At 53.1% G+C, this 21,457-nt stretch overlaps 1 protein-coding gene across 1 annotated transcript in view; it reads right to left on the reverse strand.

Annotated features, from left to right (window-relative positions):
• LOC140403205 (complement C3-like) overlaps positions 1-21,457 on the reverse strand; it is a 297,922-nt gene that overhangs the window by 88,172 nt on the left and 188,293 nt on the right. Inside the window, exon 25 of the mRNA XM_072490957.1 lies at positions 12,944-13,019. Coding sequence (XP_072347058.1) covers positions 12,944-13,019 — 76 coding nt within the window. The remainder of the gene's footprint in view (positions 1-12,943; positions 13,020-21,457) is intronic.

Raw genomic sequence — 21,457 nt, forward strand, 5'->3', positions numbered from 1 at the left:
TAGCATGATGGGAAAAATAGTCAACTTATGTAACCAAGTGTAAGAAAGCTGTGTCAGCTAAGTGCCAAGATCAGACCCTGACAAACTAGACAAAGCTAAGAATCCACATAATCGTATCATACAAGGCCAGAAGAGGGAAAATAGTGCCTGACCTTAGTAAAACCTGATAACAAAGCCACGATCTAGGAATGTCCTAATAACACAACCTCCTCATGACCTAGGTCCATCTGCGTCAAGGCATCATGAGGGCAGAGGTGAAAAACAAAATAGGACCACGTCTTAAATCCTCAAGACAAAATACTGCAAATAAGCCGAGTCAGGGTCTTTCCATGACAACATATTTGATCAGAAGTTATGACTGTATTGACATTTTTGAACAAGATCTGTTTTTGTAAAATGATACAGCTTTTGTATAAATATTGAACGTTTTCTCCATGTCTTTGCGAGCTTGAGAAAGAATGAGCAGGTTTACCTTAACAGCTCTCTCTCTCTCTAACCTGTAGCCATCTGCATGCAGACTTTGGTCAACAAAGACAAAGTTATTTTTATCGAAACAGAGTTGTAAAGTTGTTTTCTTCACAGTCTTGAAGTAGGAAAAATTTTAAAAGACGACAGGGGGCTGAGCTTCATATAATCTTTCGTAAAATGCCTTGAACACTCCATTCACTCTCTCCGCTCCCCGCTCCATCTCTCCCTCCTCATCTCTCACCCCCCCTATCTCCCTCGCTGCTCCCCTTTTCCTCAGTTGGTGGGCCAGCAACCTGCTCGCCTTCTCCCCGTATTCGTACTGTACACCCTGTGCCTTCCTCCATTGTGCCTCTGCATTACCCGTACTCAACATGTCAAATTCAACATGTAGCCTTTGCCTTTCCCTGTACAGTAGCTCCTCCGGTGCCTCCGCATATTGTCTGTCCACCCTCAGAAGTTCTTTCAACAACCGCTCCCTTTCCCTACCCTCCTGCTTTCCTTTATGTGCCCTAATAGATATCAGCTCCCCTCTAACCACTGTCTTCAGTGCCTCCCAGACCACTCCCACCTGTACCTCCCCATTATCATTGAGTTCCAAGTACCTTTCAATACACCCCCTCACCCTTAAACACACACCCTCATCTGCCAATAATCCCATGTCCATTCTCCAGGGTGGACGCTGTTGTTTTTCTTCCCCTATCTCCAGGTCCACCCAATGTGGAGCATGATCCGAAATGGCTATAGCCGTGTACTCCATCCCCGTCACCTTTGGGATCAGTGCCCTTCCCAAGACAAAAAACTATTCGTGAATAAACTTTGTGGACATAGGAGAAAAACGGAAACTCCTTACTCCTAGGTCTATTAAATCTCCAGGGGTCTACTCCTCCCATCTGCTCCATAAAGTCCTTAAGCACCCTAGCTGCAGCCGGCCTCCTTCCGGTCCTGGACCTCGATCTGTCCAGCCCTGGGTCCAGCACCGTATTAAAATCTCCACCCATTACCAACTTCCCCACTTCTAGGTCCGGGATTCGTCCTAGCATACGCCTCATAAAGTTGGCATCATCCCAGTTCGGGGCATACACGTTCACTAATACCACCGCCTCCCCTTGCAATTTGCCACTCACCATCACGTATCTGCCCCCACTATAGTCTTTGCCTCAAACATTACCCGCTTCCCCACTAGTATGGCCACCCCCCTGTTTTTTGCGTCTAGCCCCGAATGAAACATCTGCCCCACCCATCCTTTGCGTAGTCTGACCTGGTCTATCAGCTTCAGATGCGTCTCCTGAAGCATAACCGCATCTGCCGTAAGTTTCTTTAGGTGTGCGAGTACCCGTGCCCTCTTAATCGGCCCGTTGAGCCCTCTCACATTCCACGTGATCAACCAGGTTGGGGGGCTCTTTTACCCCCCCCCCCCCCCCCCCCCCCCCCCCCCTGACGACTAGCCATCTCCTTTTTCAATCCAGCTCCTCACCCGGTTCCCACGTAGCCGTATCTCCCCCAAGCGGCGCCCCCCCCCCCCCCCCCCCCCCGACCACCCCCCCCCATACCAGGTCCCCCCCTCTCCCCAGCAGCAGCAACCCAGTTAACCCCCCCCCCCCACCCCCGCTAGATCCCAAACTAGCTTAATTGCACCCCCCATGTTGCTCCCAGAAGTCAGCAAACTCTGGCCGACCTCGGCTTCCCCCCGTGACCTCGGCTCACACTGTGCGAGGCCCCCTCCTTCCTGCTTCCCTGTTCCCGCCCTGATTACCATAGCGCGGGAACAAAGCCCGCGCTTCCCTTTTGGCCCCGCCCCCAATGGCCGGCGCCCTCAGCTCCTCATCCTCCCTCCCCCCCTCCCCCACGACATGGGGAAGAGAGAAAAGTTACAGGGTCGCAGGATTAACAACTTGGGAAGTCATCTCTTCCCTCTTTTCCCCCCCCTTCATCCCACATATTCACCCCCCCACTTTGTCCCAAACGTTCTTTTTCTGGCCCGCTCACTCCAGTTTCTCCTCGACAATAAATGTCCACGCCTCATCTGCCGTTTCGAAGTAGTGGTGTTTCCCTTGATGTGTGACCCACAGTCTTGCCGGTTGCAGCATTCCAAATTTAATCTTCCGTTTGTGCAGCACCGCCTTGGCCCGATTAAAGCTTGCCCTCCTTCTCGCCACCTCCGCACTCCAATCTTGATATACGTGGATCACCGCGTTCTCCCACCTACTGCTCCGAGTTTTCTTTGCCCATCTGAGGACCATCTCTCTGTCCTTATATCGGAGAAATCTCACCACTATGGCTCGAGGAATTTCTCCAGCCCTCGGTCTTCGGGCCATAACTCGATAGGCTCCCTCCACCTCCAGCGGTCCCGTCGGGGCCTCCGATCCCATTAACGAGTGCAGCATCGTGCTCACATATGCCCCGACGTCCGCCCCTTCTACACCTTCGGGAAGACCAAGAATCCTTAAATTTTTCCTCCTCGCATTATTCTCCAGCACCTCCAGCCTTTCCACACACCTTTCGTGTTGTGCCTCGTGCATCTCCGTTTTAACCACCAGGCCCTGTATGTCGTCCTCATTCTTAGCAGCCTTTGCCTTCACGACCCGAAGCTCCTGTTCCTGGGTCTTTTGCTCTTCCTTTAGCCCCTCAATCGCTTGTAATATCGGGGCCAACAGCTCCTTCTTCATCTCCTTTTTGAGTTCTTCCACGCAACGCCGCAGGAACTCTTGTTGGTCAGGGCCCCATATTAAACTGCCTCCTTCCGACGCCATCTTGCTTTGTGCCTGCCTTCCTGGCCGCTGCTCTAGAGGATCCACCGCAATCCGGCCACTTTCCTCTCTTTTTTCCATCCGTGTCCAGGGGGGGGTTCCCTTCTGGATTACCGCACAGTGTTTTTTTGCCATTAAAATTGCCGTTGGGGCTCCTATCAAGAGCCCAAAAGTCCGTTCCACCGGGAGCTGCCGAAACGTGCGACCTAGCTGGTCATCGCCGCACCCGGAAGTGAACAGTTCCTTTTCAAGCAGTTCAAGCTGAAACCAGGTGAAGCAGCTTCTGAATAAATAGAACCAGAGTTTCAGCATGGTTCTGGCAGGATTCAGGGGCGGGATTCTCCGTGAATCGGCGCGATGGCCTGAAACCGGTGCTAAAAACGGTGCGAATCACTCCGGCATCGGCGCAAATTCTCTGGCTCCGAATGGGCTAGTAGCAGCGTGACGCAATTCGCGACAGCGTCACTGCACAAAAGATGCCCCCCCCCCCCCGAGACCCGGCAAAATGTCCACCCGCCGCACAGTGCCAAGTGAGACCCGTCACTGCCTGCCCCCCTATTCTCTTCCCCATCCCCTTCCCCGATATCCCCCTCCCAATATCCCCCCTACCCCATATCCCCCCTTCCCCCATATCCCCTTCCCCCCTTATCCTCCCTTCCCCCATATCCCCCTTTCCCCATGTCCTCTTTCCCCCCATATCCCCCTTCCCCCAGGGGGAAGGGGGATATGGGGGAAGGGGGGATATAGGGGAAGGGGGAGATGGGGGAAGGGCGGATATGGAGGGATATGGGGGAAGGGGGAGATGGGGGAAGGGCGGATATGGGGGGATATGGGGGAAGGGGGATATGGGAGAAGGGGGATATGGGGGAAGGAGGGATATGGGGGGATATGGAGGATGGGGGTAGGGGGATATGGGGAAGGGAGGATATGGGGGAAGGGGATATAGGGGAAGAGGGGAGATGGTTGAAGGGGGATATGGGGAAAGGGGCAAGGGGGGATGGGGTAAGGGGGGATATGGGGGAAGGGTGAGAAGGGAGGATATGGGGGAAGGGGGATATGGGGAAGGGGATATGGGGGATATGGGGGAAGGGGGGATAGGAGAAGGGGATATGGGGGAAGGAGGGATAGGGGGAAGGGGGATATGGGGGAATGGTGGGAAGGGAGGATATGGGGGGATATGGGGGAAGGGAGTGGGGGATATGGGGGAAGGGTGATATGGGGGGATATGGGGGAAGGGGGATAGGGGATATGGGGGAAGGGGGGATATGGGGGAAGGGGGGATATGGGGGAAGGGAGGATATGGGGGAAGGAGGGATATAGGGGAAGGGGGGATATGGGAAATATGTGGGGATATGGGGGAAGGGGGGACATGGGGAAGAGGGATATGGGAGAAGGAGGATATGGGAGGTTATGGGGGAAGAGGCGACATGGGGGAAGGCGGATCTGGGGACAGGGGGATATGGGGGCAGGGGGGATAGGGAGAAGGGGATATTGGGGAAGGGGGATATGGGGGAGAGGGGATATGCAGAAAGGGGGGACAGATCCGGCCCATCAGGCGGACCCCACCCCCAGGACGTTGCAGGGCGGCCACGAGCCAGGGACAGACCTGGAGCACCAGGCGGACGCTGCCCACATCTAGTGCAAGTGTGGCGACGCCGGTGGGCCACACCCAGCAACGAGGAGGGCAGTGACAGCAACAGGCCCCCGTCGCAGCCGACCCAGGACACTGACGTATAGGACACTGACGCACAGGACACTGACGCACAGGACACCGACGCACAGGACACCGACGCACAGGACACCGACGCACAGGACACCGACGCACAGGATGTCGTGTTGGGTGTTCTGGTTTACAAACAAGCCAACAATGCTGGTTGTGGTGTAACGCTATTTGATTAACTGTTCAACTATGTTAACATACTGTAAACGTGGGTATTAGCAATACCAGCTTAACTGTGGACCCTTTCCTATCACTAGCTAGGTGAGGCACTCAGCACATGGTGAATGTCTGTGATGCAGGCTGTGAGCTCTGTGCTCTCCTAAAAACTTGAGTTTGGTCTGGCCGAAAGAACATTTGGCTCTGTTGAGGCGCAGGCCTTGGTCCCGTACTCATTTAAAAACACGTTGGAGGCGACTGATATGCTCCTGCGGGGTGATAGACCAGATGATGATGTCGTCCACATAGATGCGCACACCCTCAATGCCCTCCATCATCTGCTCCATGATGCAGTGGAACATTTCAGATGCTGATATGATTCCAAATGGCATTCTGTTGTAGCAGTACCTGCCAAATGGGGTGTTGAAAGTACACAGCTTTCTGCTGGGCTTGTCCAATTGAATCTGCCAGAAGCCCTTTGATGCATCCAGCTTGGTGAATATTTTGGCCTGAGCCATCTCGCACGTGATCTCCTCACGCTTGGGGATAGGGTAATGCTCCCGCATGATGTTACAATTTAAATCCTTCGGGTCAATACAGATCCGGAGCTTGCCGGAAGGCTTCTTGACGCACACCATGGAACTGACCCAGTCGGTTGGTTCCGTCACTCTGGAAAGCACTCCTTGGTCCTGGAGGTCCTGCAGCTGCTGCTTGAGGCGGTCCTTGAGGGGTGCTGGGACTCTGCGAGGTGCATGAACCACAGGCGTGGCATCCTGTTTGAGCAGGATTTTGTATGTGTAGGGAAGTGTGCCCATGCCTTTGAAGACATCTCAGTGTTGAGTGTTGAGCCCTGAAGTCCGCATCTTGGAAGTCAGACGTGTCCTCTGGAGAGAGGCAATGTACGCGCTGCACGAGGTTGAGGAGCTTGCACGCCTGTGCGCCTAGCAGGGAGTCCTTTGAGGAGCCCACGATCTCGAAGGGTAGGGTGACTTTTCGCGAGTTGTGCGTCACCTCGAGTTGGCATGACCCGGTGGCGGGGATGACGTTGCCAATATAGTCGACCAGTTGGCAATTGGATGGAAGAATTGTTGGTTTGACCCCCAGGGTTTGAAATGCTGACCATGCGAGGAGATTGGCGAAGCACCAGTGTCCAGACGGAATCTGATCTGGGGTCGGTTGACCATCAGGGTGGCACACCACTCGTCGTCCGGATCAATGCTGTGCACCGACAGCAGCTGGTGCTTATGATTCGGGGACAGCCTGTTCTTGGTTATGACAGCGATTCGAAAAGGCTCCCTGTCTTCGGTGTCACTGGTCTGCATGAAGTCAGGATCGGACTCAGTGAAGGTGGGTTGGATTGCCCGAACATTCCTGCGAGGCTGGTTAAACTGTTGCGAGTTGGCAGGCTGGGCTGCTCGACAGCAGGCAGCATAGTGGCCAAGCCTGCCACAGTGTAGGCACTGTCGTGATTTTGCAGGGCATTGCCACTTTAAGTGGGCAGGGCCACAGTTGCCGCACATCGTGACGTCAGTGCGTTCGTTGCGCCACTGCGCATGCGCGGTGCGGTCTTGCGTGGTGCGCGCCTCCGCACCGCGTTCCTCCACATCCCCTCGTTTGGCGTGTACAAGCACGGGAGGCCTCGGAAAGCGCGCAAAACGGCCGCCCTCCTCCAGACTGCGGCCCCGGGGGGGGGGGGGGGGGGTGTTCAATCGTTTGGACCCGTTCCGCCTCATGGGGCCCTTGCCGCGCCGTTTCAGCTGCCTGTATGTAGGAGTACCGGCTGGTGGCTTTCTCATGCAGGACACAGGTCTCGCTGGCAGTCGCTAGGGTGAGTTGCTTAACTTTAAGGAGCTGTTGACGCAGGGTGTCCGACATGACCCCAAAAACAATCTGGTTGCGTATCATGGAGTCGGAGGTGAGCCCGTAGCCGCAGGATTGCGCGAGGATGCGGAGGTGTGTTAAATAGGATTGGAAAGGCTCGTCCTTACCTGCAAGTGCTGCTGGAACAGGTATCTTTCGAAGCTTTCGTTGACTTCAACACTGAAGTGTGTGTCGAATTTGAGGAGCACCGTCTTGTACTTGGTCTTGTCCTCGTCATCCGCGAATGTCAGGGAGTTAAAGATATGGATGGCATGTTGCCCAGCCGTGGAGAGAAGAAGGGCTATCTTCCTGGTGTCCGGTGCATTCTCCCTGTCCGTGGCCTCGAGGAAGAGCTGGAAGCGCTGTTTAAAAATCTTGCAATTTACCCTGAGATTGCCAGCGATGCGGAGCAGAGGCGGCGGGTTGATGTTCTCCATGCTGTAGGATGCCGGAATGCTGAGAGGTTGCAGGTAGTTCTCACAAGTGCTAGATTGCGGCCTGTCCTTGTACCATGTCGTGTTGGGTGTTCTGGTTTACGAACAAGCCAACAATGCTGGAAGTGGTGTAACTAACTATCCAACTATGCTAACATATTGTAAACGTGGGTATAAGCAATACCAGCTTAACTGTGGACCCTTTCCTATCACTAGCTATGGTGAGGCACTCAGCACATGGTGAATGGCTGTGATGCAGGCTGTGAGCTCTGTGCTCTGAGCTGGCTGCTGCTAGAATGAGCGGGAACTCTCCTAAACCCCTGTCTTTATAGTGCTTGTGCTCTCACTGGTGATTGGCTGCGGTGTTATGTATGCTGGTTGGTCCTACTGCATGTCCATCAGTGTGTGTATGTGATTGCACCATAATGTACTGGTGTATATTATGACACAGGACACCGACGCACAGGACACCGACACACAGGACCCTGATGCACAGGACACCGACACACAGGACACCGACACACAGGACACCGACACACAGGACCCTAACACACAGGACACTAAATTACAAAACACCGACGCCCAGGACACTGACGCACACGATACCCACTCACAGGGGACGGATGGACAGGAATCACCACTCCAGGGGACCCCGGACTTCGGGTCGGATGAGGAGCACGCCATTACGCCACTGCTATCGCCTACACCCTCCAGCATCGCAGAGACACTCACCTCGGTTGGGCACTTTAGCGATGAAGCATCTGGGACACTAACTGGTGCGCACAACACAGCCGTCCCGGTACAGCAGGTGGAGGCAGGAGCAGCCGAGGGGCCGGGCGGATGGAGGGCAGCCATCTGCCGCCCGGATGGGTCCTGGGTTCCTGGAGTTACCACACCCAGCCATTGACCCGATGCAGGCATGGACCAAGGGACGACCGAAGGGGGTGACTGCCGGCTTGCGGCAGCTGCAGACGAAGGTGGAGGAGTCCACCCGCATGCAGGAGCAGGGAGTGGTGCCGGTCATGCGTGCCACCCAGGCTGACACCGCACGGGTGTCATCCACGGTGGAGGCAATGGGTGCGACAGTGTCAGACATGGGTCGCAGTATGCAAGGTGTGGGGCTTTCGTGGCCCAGGACATGGCAGCCCTCTCACAGGCAGCCATGAGCCAGAGCCAGCAGCAGATCACAGAGGCGCTCAACGCCGTGGCCCAGTCTCAGCAGGCAATGGCCCAGTCTCTACAGGGCATCGGTGCCATTGTCCAAGTGCTGGCCAGCGTCGCCCAGACACAGACAGGAATGGCCATCTCCCTGAGCTCCATGGTGCAAACTTGCAGACCCTTGTTGATACCTGGGCGGACCTCCAGGACTGGCTGCGTCAGGTGTCGGGGGGAGTCGGGTGCTTGGTCCGTTCACAACCGCAACCCATGTAGAGGCCCGGGGGCCATCGGGCACCCCGAGGGAGGAGGAGTGGCTGGGGCCCGTTCCGGGTCCTCCTGTCGGGGAAGTCCCGGAACACCGCGACACCTCGGACTCTCCCCCTTCCGTCCCAGGTGCACCTGATGGGCAACGGGGAGGACAGGCTGGCAGCTCGCCATCCCAGTCGACCGAGCCGCAGCCTGGCCCATCTAGGCCGGGCCGCCCCAGGAAACAGCCGGCAAAGGGGTCACAGGGGAGGAATCACAGGAGTCCACTTCCAGTTCTGCTGTACAGTCTGCGGAACCACCTAGACATAGTCATAGGGCCCGTAAGGCCAAAAAATTAGACACTGAGTAAGTTGGCACAGGTGTAGGGCACAGATTAGTTCTGGGGCTAGGGCACATGCATGAACTGCTCGTTATTAAAATCATTTTCACACCGACAGAAGCTGCCTTTGTGCTCTGTCCGATGTGTGTGGGGGTGTGGTGTGAGGTGAGCGCCAGTGGGTGTGTGAGGGGTGATAGAATGTCGGCCTCAGGTGAGTGTGCCCCCCCTCCCCGAGTCACCCTCGCCATCCCTCCGGGCAGACAACGGGACGGTCCGGGTGGAGGGTGGTACTGTGGCCATGGGTCAGACATTGTTCAACGATGTAGAGCCCAGAGCTCATTGCAGGGCAGGTTGCCACCATCCCTCATGGCCTGCAATAGTCATGCTTCCACCGGCGACCATGTGAGCCCGGCCCGTTGTGCCGCAGGTGGATGTGCAATGGAGGGGCGGTGTGCATGCGGGTGGGGTGCGGGTGGTTGGTGTTGGGTGGGCGGGGTGAGGTGGTAGGCTGGTGCCGTAGTGTGCAGTCTGTGCCCATACTCGGCGATTCCCACGCCCCCCCCTAGTCCATGAACCGGGTGGCTATCAGCCTGTCCCGTGCCCGCTGGCCCAGCCGGTAACGGTGGGCAGCCTCCTGTCCATGTCCAGCCCATCTGTCCTGACCATTGCCCCCATCCTCCTCATCTGGGGAGGTCTGCACCTCGTCTTGCTGCTCCTCCCCTTCCCCCTCCTCTGCGTGCAGCACATCGCCCCTCTGCTGGACTATGTTGTGCAGGACGCAGCAGATCACGATGATGCGGCCGACCCTATCTGATGGCTACTGGAGGGCCCCTCCAGAGCGGTCCAGGCACCTGAAATGCATCTTTAGCAGCCCAAAGCACCTCTCTATAACACCCCTGTTCGCTGCATGGGCATCATTGTAGCGGTTCTCCGCGTCAGTCTGTGGCCTCCGAATAGGTGTCATCAGCCTAGACCGCAACAGGTAACCCCTGTCACCTAGCATCCAGCCTCTCATCCGGGGGGGCGTCCCACGAACATGGTGGGGATGAAAGATTGCGCCAATACGAATGAGTCATGTACACTGCCCGAGTACCGGGCGCAGGCGTGCAGGATCATCATGCGGTGGTCGCAGACCACCTGAATGTTCATGGAATAGCTCCCCTTCCTATTCGTGAACACGGCCCTGTTATCCGCAGGTGGCCGCACGGCGACGTGCATCCCATCAATCGCCCCCTGGGCCATGGGCATCCTGACCGCCGCAGCGAATCCCGCTGCCCGGGCATCCTGGCTGGCCTGGTGCACAGGGAACTGGATGTAGCGGTCCGCAATGGCATATAGGTCATCTGACACTGCACGGATGCACCGATGCCTGCGAGATGCCGGACAGGTCCCCACTATGCGACTGCAACTGTCGTGTTGGGTGTTCTGATGTACAAACGATCCAGCATGGCTGGAGATGGTGTAACTCAATTTTATTAACAACTCAACTGTAACAGCACACTGCTAACTTGGGTACGTGCATTACCAGGTAATCTGCGGACCCAGTCCTATCACTATCTGGGTGAGGCACTCACCACATGGTGAATGTCTGAGTGGCAGGCTCTGAGCTCGGCGCTCTAAGCTGGCTGCTGCTAGAATGAGCGGGAACTCTGGTGTCCCCTGTCTTTATAGTGCGTGTGCTCTCACTGGTGATTGGCTGCGATGTTGTGTGTGTGCTGGTTGGTCCCACTGCATGTCCATCAGTGTATGTGTGATTGCACCATGATATGCTGATCTAAATGTCATGACATGCACCGATGCCTGCGAGATGCCGGACAGGTCTCCACTCGGCGCCTGGAATGACCCCGTTGCATAGAGGTTCAGGGCCACCGTAACCTTGACAGCCATGGGGAGAGGGTGTCCTCCCCCAGTGCCACGGGGTGCCAGGTGTGCCATCAGGTGGCAGATGTGTGCCACGGTTTCCCGGCTCATCCGGAGTCTCCTCCTGCATGCCCGGTCCGTGAGGTCCTGGTACGACGAGCGGGATCTCATCGGGCATCTCGGTCACCGTGGCACCACCACCTCCTCCTGGGCTGCATGGTCGCGACTGTTGCCAGCTGGCACACGGCCAGGTGGACACTACCCCCCCCCCCCTTACCCGGCACGCACCCCCCCCCCCCAACCTCCCCCCCCCCTCTCCTCCCCAGCACGCACCTTCCCCAACCCCCCCCCCCCACTCTCCTCCCCGGAATGCACCCTCCCCAAACCCCCCCACCCTCCCTCCACCCCCGTCTCCTCCCGGCACACACCCTCCCCAACCCCACCCCTCCTCCCCGGCACGCACCCTCTCTGTCACTCGCCCTCCCCGGCCCCCTCTCCTCCCCGGCACGCACTCTCCCCAAACCCCCCACCTCCTCCCCGGCACACACCCTCCCCAACCACCCCTCCCCCTCTCCTCCCCAGCCCCCCCCCCTCCTCCCCAGCACACACCGTCCCAGCCCCCTCCTTTCCTTCCCGGCACGCATCCGCCCCAACGACCCACCCCCCCCTCTCCTCCTCGGCATGCACCCTCTCCATCACGCACCCTCTCCATCACGCACCCTCTCCATCACGCACCCTCTCCCCTCCCCCAGCCCCTCCCCATGCCCCTCCCCCTCCACCCCAGTCCCTCTCTCCCCCCAGCCCCTGCCTCGCTCTTAGCCCCTCTCCCGGCCCCTCCCCCCCAGCCCCGCCCCCCCGGCACACACACTCCAATGGCTCCTGCGACCCCCCCCACCACCACCTGCGGCCGTGCTGTCACTTCTCCGGCGGCCGCCCCACGCCGACCCCTACCTCCGCGCTGGCTGGTGTCAACTATCACGACTGGCTGACGCCGTTAAATAGGTGGTTTGATTTACGCCGGCGTGACCCGTGGTCACATTGGCCGGACTTTGGCCCATCCGGCCCGGAGAATTGGGGCGGCCCCGGGGCCCCGTTGCGTCGCGCCGGTCCTCGACATTCTCCGAGGCACGCGGCGCGATTCACGACAACGGGATATGTGGGGTACCGGAGAATATCGCGGGGCGGCCGGGCGGGATTTATGCCGCCCCCCCCGGCGATTCTCCGACCCGCCGGGGTGGTCGGAGAATCCTGCCCCATATCTTTTCTTTAAACCAGTGTGAAAAGATCCCTTTTTTTCTAAGAACATCTCTGTAAAGCAGGTATTTGTGAGAGAAAACTGTGGCTTGAGAACTGAGATGGGTTTTATTTTGTTTGAGTGGTAATAAAGATAGCAGTTAAGATTTACTGTATTCACAGTATTAATTAGCATTGTTTTTTATATTTTAAATACTGTGTTAGTAATAAAGTTTGTTTCAATCTACCATATCCCTATTTCTTTGTGAAATCACTCTTGGAGCGAGGTATCATTTCCCTACAGCCTTACAAAATTAAAATAAAATATAATGATTTCTGTCCAGTGTCCCAGCTGCTTTTGGGGTCTGGGCCAGATCGTAATACATAGCTAGCTGTCAGCAAACAGGTAAAATGCCTTTTAATGCTTACTAGCAGAACACTTCCCCTGCAACATCATTGATAACCTCACTTTTAATCACAGCTCTAGCAGACATACAGTCTGTATGTGTTTTAATTACATTACTGCAAAAATACAAACTATAAAATATGACAATTTATTTTTTCTACTGCAAAAATACGGCAATTTCTTGTATTCATCACACACGTGAAACATGATAAAACATTCTGAGACATTTCACAGAAGCAAGATTCAATAAGCTATGTCAAAACAATATTATCAGAACGAGAAGAGAGAAAGGAAACATTTAATTCGATAACATACCACGTGCTAGATGGTCGATTCATGAATGCTGCGTACGAGCTATCCGGTTTGCGATATGCCAATTCCTGAACATAACCTGAGTGGAAAAAAATCAAATTACAAAACAAAAATCTATCAACACTGGAAATCCTAAATGAAAATCACAAAAAACTGGGAAAATCAGTGATCTGATCATAGAATACAGTATCAGAGAAAACAGAAAGGAATCTGGAAGCTTGCAGAAAATGTTGACTAATCAAAGCCAGGGTCAAGGTCCGCAAATGGTTCATCAATCCAATTCCACCTCACATGGTCTCCAAACCTGCACAATGGCTCTTTAATGCTCTAAGTTTTTTTTTAAATTTTAGTGTACCCCATTATTTTTTTCCAATTAAGGATCAATTTAGCGTGGCCAATCCACCCAGCCTGCACATCTTTGGGTTGTGGGGGCGAAACCCATGCAAACACGGGGAGAATGTGCAAACTCCACACGGACAGTGACCCAGGGCCGGGATCGAACCTGGGACCTCGGCGCTGTGAGGCTGCAGGGCTAACCCACTGCGCCACCGTGTTGCCCTTTTAATGCTCTAAGTTAACCCCATTCTGTCTATGAGCCGATTTCACCCAATCATAGGGTCTCAGAATTGGACTTGTATATTCTTTTCTCCTTGTTGTCAGGTTCTGACCAGCACAGGTCTCTCCTCTGCTATGCCTTTGTTACCTGAATTCCCCTCCATGTCTATTTGGTTGGTGTTCCTCGTCAAAGCCCATATCATCTGGTGCTTCTTTTTCCCTCTTTGTACCAAGGTCCTTCTCCCCTGCAGTGATGTCACCTTTCAGGTCTCCCGCTTCAGGTACCTTGCTCTCTAATCCTTATCCAAACCTAAGTGTTCCTTTGTCATCTTAATTTCCTCCAGCTAAGCAGTCTATATCCCACATTGAACAAGCAAAGATCAACACTCTGTACTCCTTCTTAAAATCTCCAAGGGATTCCACAAGACACTGTCAATGCCTTCTTTTGAAAAACACTTGGTCGTCTAGTACACAGTGAACTCACTGCCAAACATTGCCCCAAGGGCTTTGTCAGCAGATCAACAGTTGCCCATTCTGCATTTCCACCTGACGACTACATGTATAAACATGCAAGACTGTTGTCACTGCTGTGCCATGACCAATAGACTGAACTGACATTCTGGCTTTGTTAGAAGTTGGCTCATGAGGCATTCTGTTCATTACTGAAACCTGTTTGCCTGGCTATGCTTTCCAACATCTGCTCCATTCAAACTGACATGGTGAAAATGTGGCCTGTATCATTAAATCATTCTCAATCTATTCCACTGTTCCGACAACTCGGCTTGCATCACCTCCAAAATCCTTATTATTTACCATCTCCAAAAACTCAGAGTTTCTTGCCCAAGATATTTTTCCTTACCCATGCTTTGCACCGATTGACTAATTGTCAGGTATAATGTATTCTATTTTCACCCTTGACGCCAGTAATGGAAACCAAGAAAACTCCTGCCTGCACACATCTGCCTCAGAAAAAATGGTACCAGAGAGATCTTCATTGTCAGGAGGCAGGTCTGGACTGAAGTCGGGTCAGCCAACCCCAAGAACATTTCAAAGACAGGACCGATTTAGGAGGCGAGCTTTAAGACTCGGACCTGAGATAAACTGCAACTTTGGAAATTATTCAAGTAAGTTGTGAAGGAGTGATAAGGTTGTGTGGGCAGAGACTTCATTGCACTAACATGTGAGTTAAAATTTTCAATGTTGACCAACTGGTTATTTGCTGTAAGGCATGGCCCATTAAAGGGTCTTCCATAGAGACTTTAAATGCTGAATTCCACCCATTGCAAACAGGCAAGAAGTGTCACACAGATAACATTCATTGATCCATCAGTATCTTTGCAGCTACAGCAGGTCATGACATTGTAGAGCAAGTGAAATGAGCAGGGTGCCTAAGGGCAGATATCAGGGTCTGTCTAACCAAATGCCATTCCATCTGTCATGTTTTCAAATCTGGCATCCAAAGGTGCTTCAGCCATAACAGTGGCATCAGCACACTATCCTCACAGGCATGAGTGACTCCAAGGGAGTTGTCCAGCAGGGTTCTATAATCATCAGACTAATATCATGACATTCTGGGGTGCTCATGCACAAACGCAGTACACATGACCCAGAAACTGATTGCTTCTCTCTCTCTTCATCCCTCATCCCACCCCCGCCCCAAACATAAGCGTGCACTGCACATGGGTATTGAGTAGTGTGGAATAAAGGGAGAATCACGACTTTATGCATTATAATGGCACAATTCCTAGAGGAGTAACATGTTTGAGTCTCATGATTATGTACCAAGGCTCAGCACCCAAGGCCTGGTGCAGGAAGTTGAAGGCTGGTGGGATACCCTACATCCAGCAGGTCGAAGGAACAGAGCTTTGGCATGCAAATGCTGCAATGTCTGAACATGGAAATTTCAAAGATGGAAAATCATCTATTACTGGTGCCAAAGATGGTGTAAAAGCACCTTTGATCATGGCTTCAGTCGGGGTAGCGATGATTGTGCAGTAAGGGATAAACGGATAAGAAATAATAGACATATAGCGCATGACAGAGCATGAAAGAAGGATTCCAGGCCAAGGGTTCAGCTCCAACATTTTTTAATAGGACCCAAAACTGGATGCGCACTCACACTGATAAAGGATTACACGAATCATCTCCTTCCGTATCTCACACAGATCTCATCACTGCATGCCCATGCCCCAGAGCCCAAAAGTCCTTCAGGAATGAGGAGGGTGAAGAGATATCTGAGGGAGCAGCATTTCACCTGGTCGGTCCATAATCCACCAACATAGCACTGCGGAGGGAGGTTGCACTCGTTTGGAAATGATTACATGTGGTAAAGTTTGCCGCACAGAATGTAGGAGGATGCGTCAGAGTCAGACACACATGTGTACGGGCACAGGAAGGAAGGATGGCAGTAATGATTATATTCCAGTTGATATAGATGTGTGGCTTCAGGAGTTACATTATAAGGCATAGTACTTAGATGAGCAGTGCATATGTGGACATCTGGAGGAGCTCCCTAAGCCAACATGCACTCATACATTGTGATAGGAGGAGTCTATTGTGGTGGTGAGCTCAACCTTGCCTCGAGAGCTTGACTATATGAATTTCAACCATGAATGACTAACCTATCCCCTGGAGAATCGATTGCAGCATCACTCACAGTGGATGCAAGAGCAGCGTGAATTCCTGAAAAGGGAACAAGGCTCAATCAGTAGCCTAGTGCAATCCCTTCACGCTTCAGTGGCCCAAATGTTTACAAACATTGACTATGTCAACGAGAGGTAAGTGCAGTGAAATCACACGCTTGAATGATTGGAATACACTTGGTGCACTTACATCTCGTTCCCGCTGCCAATGGGGTGGGGTCAGAGCATCGCCTTGATTTTGCACCAACGCCCGACTCTCTGTCCCTTCGGGGAACGCATTCTGGGTGTCTGATAGAATCTATCTTTTTAGTAGAAATCTACCTTTTTAGTATATAACAAGTGTAAAGGAATAAATGGCCCAAGATTTAAAATGGCTTCTTGCAATGGTTTGTTAAAAAACCCACATTTCAGACAGGACAGTAAAAATGTTGAAGCACTTGAGAAACATCAAGATAATGAAGCCAGACAGACCAAGGACACATTTTGCTAATTTAAAGTTTCTGGGCAGTGTTCCCAGAAACTGTTTACATGACAAAGGATAAGGCTCATAAGAAAGATGTATTTCAATCATCTCATATTAAAATTTGATGGACTGACATCTTAATCGAATTGAATGGACTGTGTAATTACTTTAATCCAATCACAGCCAGAAAGGGGAAAGACATTAGTGATAGCAATAATCTTAAAAAGTACGTGCCGGTTTGAACAATTCATTCCGGAATCATCGGACTTAACTTCTGAAGCTATTTTTCTGCACTATCGTTTTGAACAGCCATTTTGTTTATTTTCAACTTTTCTGTATCGTGTATTTATAAGGAGAAATTATCAAGAGCTGTAATTTGTATTGAATTCAACACAGTACTCTGCTTGGACAAAACGCACTTTAAAAAACTCTGTGTCTGCAAGAAAACTGATTTGATAAGAGACATCTGCAAAACTAACTGAATAAAAGACTATTTACTTCACGCATGAAGCTCAGTTTCAAAGTCTCTCGAGTAATGTATAAAGTGCGGTGACACATAAGATATATTAACCAAAGTACAGACCTATCAGTGTCCTGGGACGGAGAATTCAGCCCAGCGTTTGGTATTGGAGGGAAATTTTTATAGTGTCTAAAATAGGGTGCCAATGAACCGGATGACTTTGTCCTTTATGGTGTTGAGCTTCTAGAGTGATTAGAGCTGCACTTATTTGGAAAGTGGAGAATATTCTGTCACAGTCCTGACTTGTGGCTTATAATGATGAACAGGCTTTGAGGATTATTATTATTATATATTCATATGCCTGGTCTCCTCCTGCAATGGTGTTTTAATAACGATGTGTGTGCAATCTATAATACCTTACTGATGCGCAATCAATACTCTTGAGACCACGAGGAGTCATATCGATTCAGCATTAATCAGATAGAACTGTACCAAGCAGCGATGTTACAGAAGTGAAGGCTGCGGGGACGGCATTGGTTCTTATACCCCGCCTCTCAGGGCGGGGCTATGTACATTACCCAATGGTAGACCCCGCGGTCTAGCCAATGGTCATTCACCTCTCAGGTACTGCAATACCTGGTATTACCACATTCACCCCCTGTTAAAAAGGAGCCAGCGGGGTGATGGCCAGTGTCACTGTCGCCTTTGCATGGTAGGACCAGGTATTGCAGGTACCATGCTGTCGAGGGTAACGGAGAAAGTTCTTGTGTTGTTTATTTTTTCATGGTGCTGCAATCAGACGATCGGGTGGCCTGGTCGTCCTACTGGAGCGTCTAGATTTTGGCGGCAATCCTGGTGAGGACCCCGGCGGTTGTGACTCCGGGAACGTGGTGTCTTCCTCCCAGGCAGTTTCGTCACCCTAGGCGGCGCTGTAGGGGCGAAAAATGGGCGGGGGGGTGCCTGTAGGGGGCGTCGGTGCCTGTTCGGCGCTGTGTCGGGGTTCCGGCGGCAGTACTGACCCTCCGGTCAGGTGCTGCGGGGGGGGGGGGGGGGGGGGGGGGGGAGTGGCGCGGGCGCGCGTGTGGCTCCGGCGGGCGCCAGGTCCCGAAGAGAGACCGTATCTTGCCGTCCGTCGGGGAACGCTACGTAGGCGTACTGGGGGTTGGCATGCAGCAGGTGGACCCTCTCGCCCAACGCGTCCGACTTGTGCGCCCTCGCATGTTTCCGTAGCAGGACGGGTCCGGGTGTCGCGAGCCAGGTTGGGAGCGAGGTCCCAGAGGAGGACTTCCGTGTCGGGGTGGACGAAGCTCTCCGTGCTCCCGGAGTCGATGAGGCACGACGTCACGTAGCCGTTGATGGCGATCGTAGTGGTGGCCTTCGCTTGCGTTCGGGGCCGACTCTGGTCCACGGTAACGGAGGCCAGCTGCAGCAAGGAGTTTAGGTCGGGCAGCGCGTAGTCAGCCGTGCTGGGGGCTTGAGGCCCCATCCAAGATGGCGCCGGCCATGGTTCGCACATGGAGTCCGGGGACGGGGACTCCGAAGATGGCGGCGGGGAGGAACAAAATGGCGGCGGGGAGGAACAAAATGGCGGCGGGGAGGAACAAAATGGTGGCGGGGAGGAACAAAATGGCGCACTGCTCCAACGTGGCGGAGGCCAGCTGCAGCAAGGAGTTTTGGTCGGGCAGCGCGTAGCCAGCCATGCTGGGGACTTGAAGACCCATCCAAGATGGCGCCGGCCATGGATCGCTCATGGAGTCTGGGGACGGGGACTCCGAAGATTGGACCGGCGAGGGACAAAATGACGGCGCGCACTCCTCCAGCGTGGTTGCCGGGGGGCAAAATGGCCTCGGCTATGACGCTGCCTGGAGGGACAAAGGCTACGGTGCGCGTTGGGCCGGCGGGGCTGGGAAAAAGGAGTGCGGTGGGCCTTGGACAGTCGGGACTTGAAAAAACGGCTGTGGTTGAACAGCAGGGGCCTGGAAAAATGGCTGTGGGTACTCGCTGGATACCGCGGCCACTGCGCAGGCGAGGCAGACCGCGGCATAGTGGCCTTTCTTGCCGCACCCTTTGCAGGTGACGGTGCGGGCCGGGCAGCGCGCGCGCGGGTGACTTGCCTGGCCGCAGAAGAAGCAGCGTTGGCCAGCAGCGGTAGCGGGGTGCCTTGCCGCGCAGGCCTGCGGAGTTAGCGGGCAAGTCTGCGGGTTAAGCGGATAAGTCTGGGGGGGCTGCCGCGGCGGGGTGCCACGCAGCCCAGGGGGGTGCGGTGCGCACGGGGGCGTACGCAAGGGCGTTTTTGTACGCCACGTCCATGGACCCTGCCAGGGCCCGGGCCTCTGTGTCCATTTCGAGGAGCCTTCGGCGGATGTCGGGGGAAACCATACCTGCCACAAAAGCGTCTCGGATTAAAAGTTCAGTGTGCTCGTTCCCCATCACCGCTGGGCAGCAGCAGTTTTGGCCCAGCACTATCAGTGCCCCGTAGAAGTCTTCGAGTGTCTCATCTGGGCTCTGCCGTCTCGTTGCCAGCAGGTGACGGGCGTAGACCTGGTTCAGCGGACGAATGTAATGTCCTTCCAGCAGCTCCATGGCTTTATCATAGTTCGCCGCCCCTTCGATCAGGGGGTAGATCGCCGGGCTGACCCGCGAGCGTAGGAGGTGTATTTCCTGCCTTTCTGTGGGGGTGTCGGCAGCCGTATCGAGGTAGCTCTGAAAGCACGCCAGCCAATGCTTAAAAATCGCGGCGGAGTTTTCTGCGTGAGGGCTGAGCTGAAGGCACGTCGGCTTGATGCAGAGATCCATCCTTCAAAAGTACTTATCTGATTAAATTGATGCACAATCAATACTCTTGAGACCACGAGGAGTCATATCGATTCAGCATTAATCAGATAGAACTGTACCAAGCAGCGATGTTACAGAAGTGAAGGCTGCGGGGACGGCATTGGTTCTTATACCCCGCCTCTCAGGGCGGGGCTATGTACATTACCCAATGGTAGACCCCGCGGTCTAGCCAATGGTCATTCACCTCTCAGGTACTGCAATACCTGGTATTACCACACTTACACTTGTGGAAAGTCAGCGACTGATATGAACCCCAATGCTCTTAGGCTCTGCGACTCCACATCTGCTGCAAAATTAACATGCTCTCCTATAATATTAATCTTTATTGTCACAAGTAGGCTTACACCAACACTACAATGAAGTTACTGTGAAAAGGCCCTTGTCGCCACATTCTGGCGCCTGTTCGGGTACACAGAGGGAGAATTCAGAATGTCCAAATTACCCAACAACACGTCTTTCGGGACTTGTGGGCGGAAACCGGAGCACCCGGAGGAAACCCACGCAGAGACGGGGACAGCGTGCAGACTCCGCACAGACCTAAGCCGGGAATCGAACCTGGGACTCTGGCGCAGAGGGCAACAGTCACTGATACTTTGCAGTTGAGGGCCACTGTAACGTTGACTTTAAATTCAGATCATTGATTACATTTCTTAAAATGTCTGTTCTGCTTTCAGGGCTTTCTGAATTTCAAGATCGTACCACTGTTCACTTTGAGGAAAGGGCTTTCCCATGCTTGCAAGATTTGGCAGATTCCACTGCAATGACGATCACGCTCAGCATGAAAAGTAAATCTCAACAATGGCTGCCGACAGAGTTCTCTTGCTCAGCATTTATGTTTAATAAATCACAAATTCGTCAAGTACTGGCTTTTGCTTACCTTTAGCTGGGTTTGAAAAGTCATGATTATGCAGAATATTCAATAACTTATGAATCGTTTCAGAATGAGCTCAGTACCGTTTAAAGCCACCTACCTGAGAATTGGATTTTAATGACAGATTTTATGAAAATGCAGTTCTGATGCGGAATTATTCAAATATTTCTCAGAACTTCGTGTCGCCTGGAATTTTGAAAGCTTTAGCTCACGCTTATTAAGTCTGCTGACTCTGTGCATTGGACTTGAAGCTGGACTTCCAAAGTAGACACAATTGAGTCTTCTGCTGCAGTAAGGGATTTTAAATCATTGCCTTCAGCTTCCAAGCCTTTCTGTGAAGTTTTTCCTTGGCAATTTTTCCTTTGCACCTGTTGTTTCTCAAGCTTCTTTTTCGGTCAGGCTGCTTTGTTGAATTTCTTCTCCACCATTTTGGTTTGTCTCTGTATGTTCTGCAAGGTTTTGAGATTTTTCACCTGCTCCCACCATTTGTCGGTGGTTGGTTATAGTTTGATAGGTCTTTAGAAGTCTTTGTCATTTATAGGCTAACTGAAAGTCTTTATTGACTCCGAGAACTATTTACAAATATACAGTAAAAGGTTATAAGCATGTTCACTGTTACACACAGCTCTATCCAACGATCAAAATTACTTTGGGTGTAGGTTATGTTTTCTCTTACATCACTGTGTACTTT

Source organism: Scyliorhinus torazame, chromosome 27 (genome assembly GCF_047496885.1).
Source record: "Scyliorhinus torazame isolate Kashiwa2021f chromosome 27, sScyTor2.1, whole genome shotgun sequence".
Classification (NCBI taxonomy): Eukaryota; Metazoa; Chordata; class Chondrichthyes; order Carcharhiniformes; family Scyliorhinidae; genus Scyliorhinus; species Scyliorhinus torazame.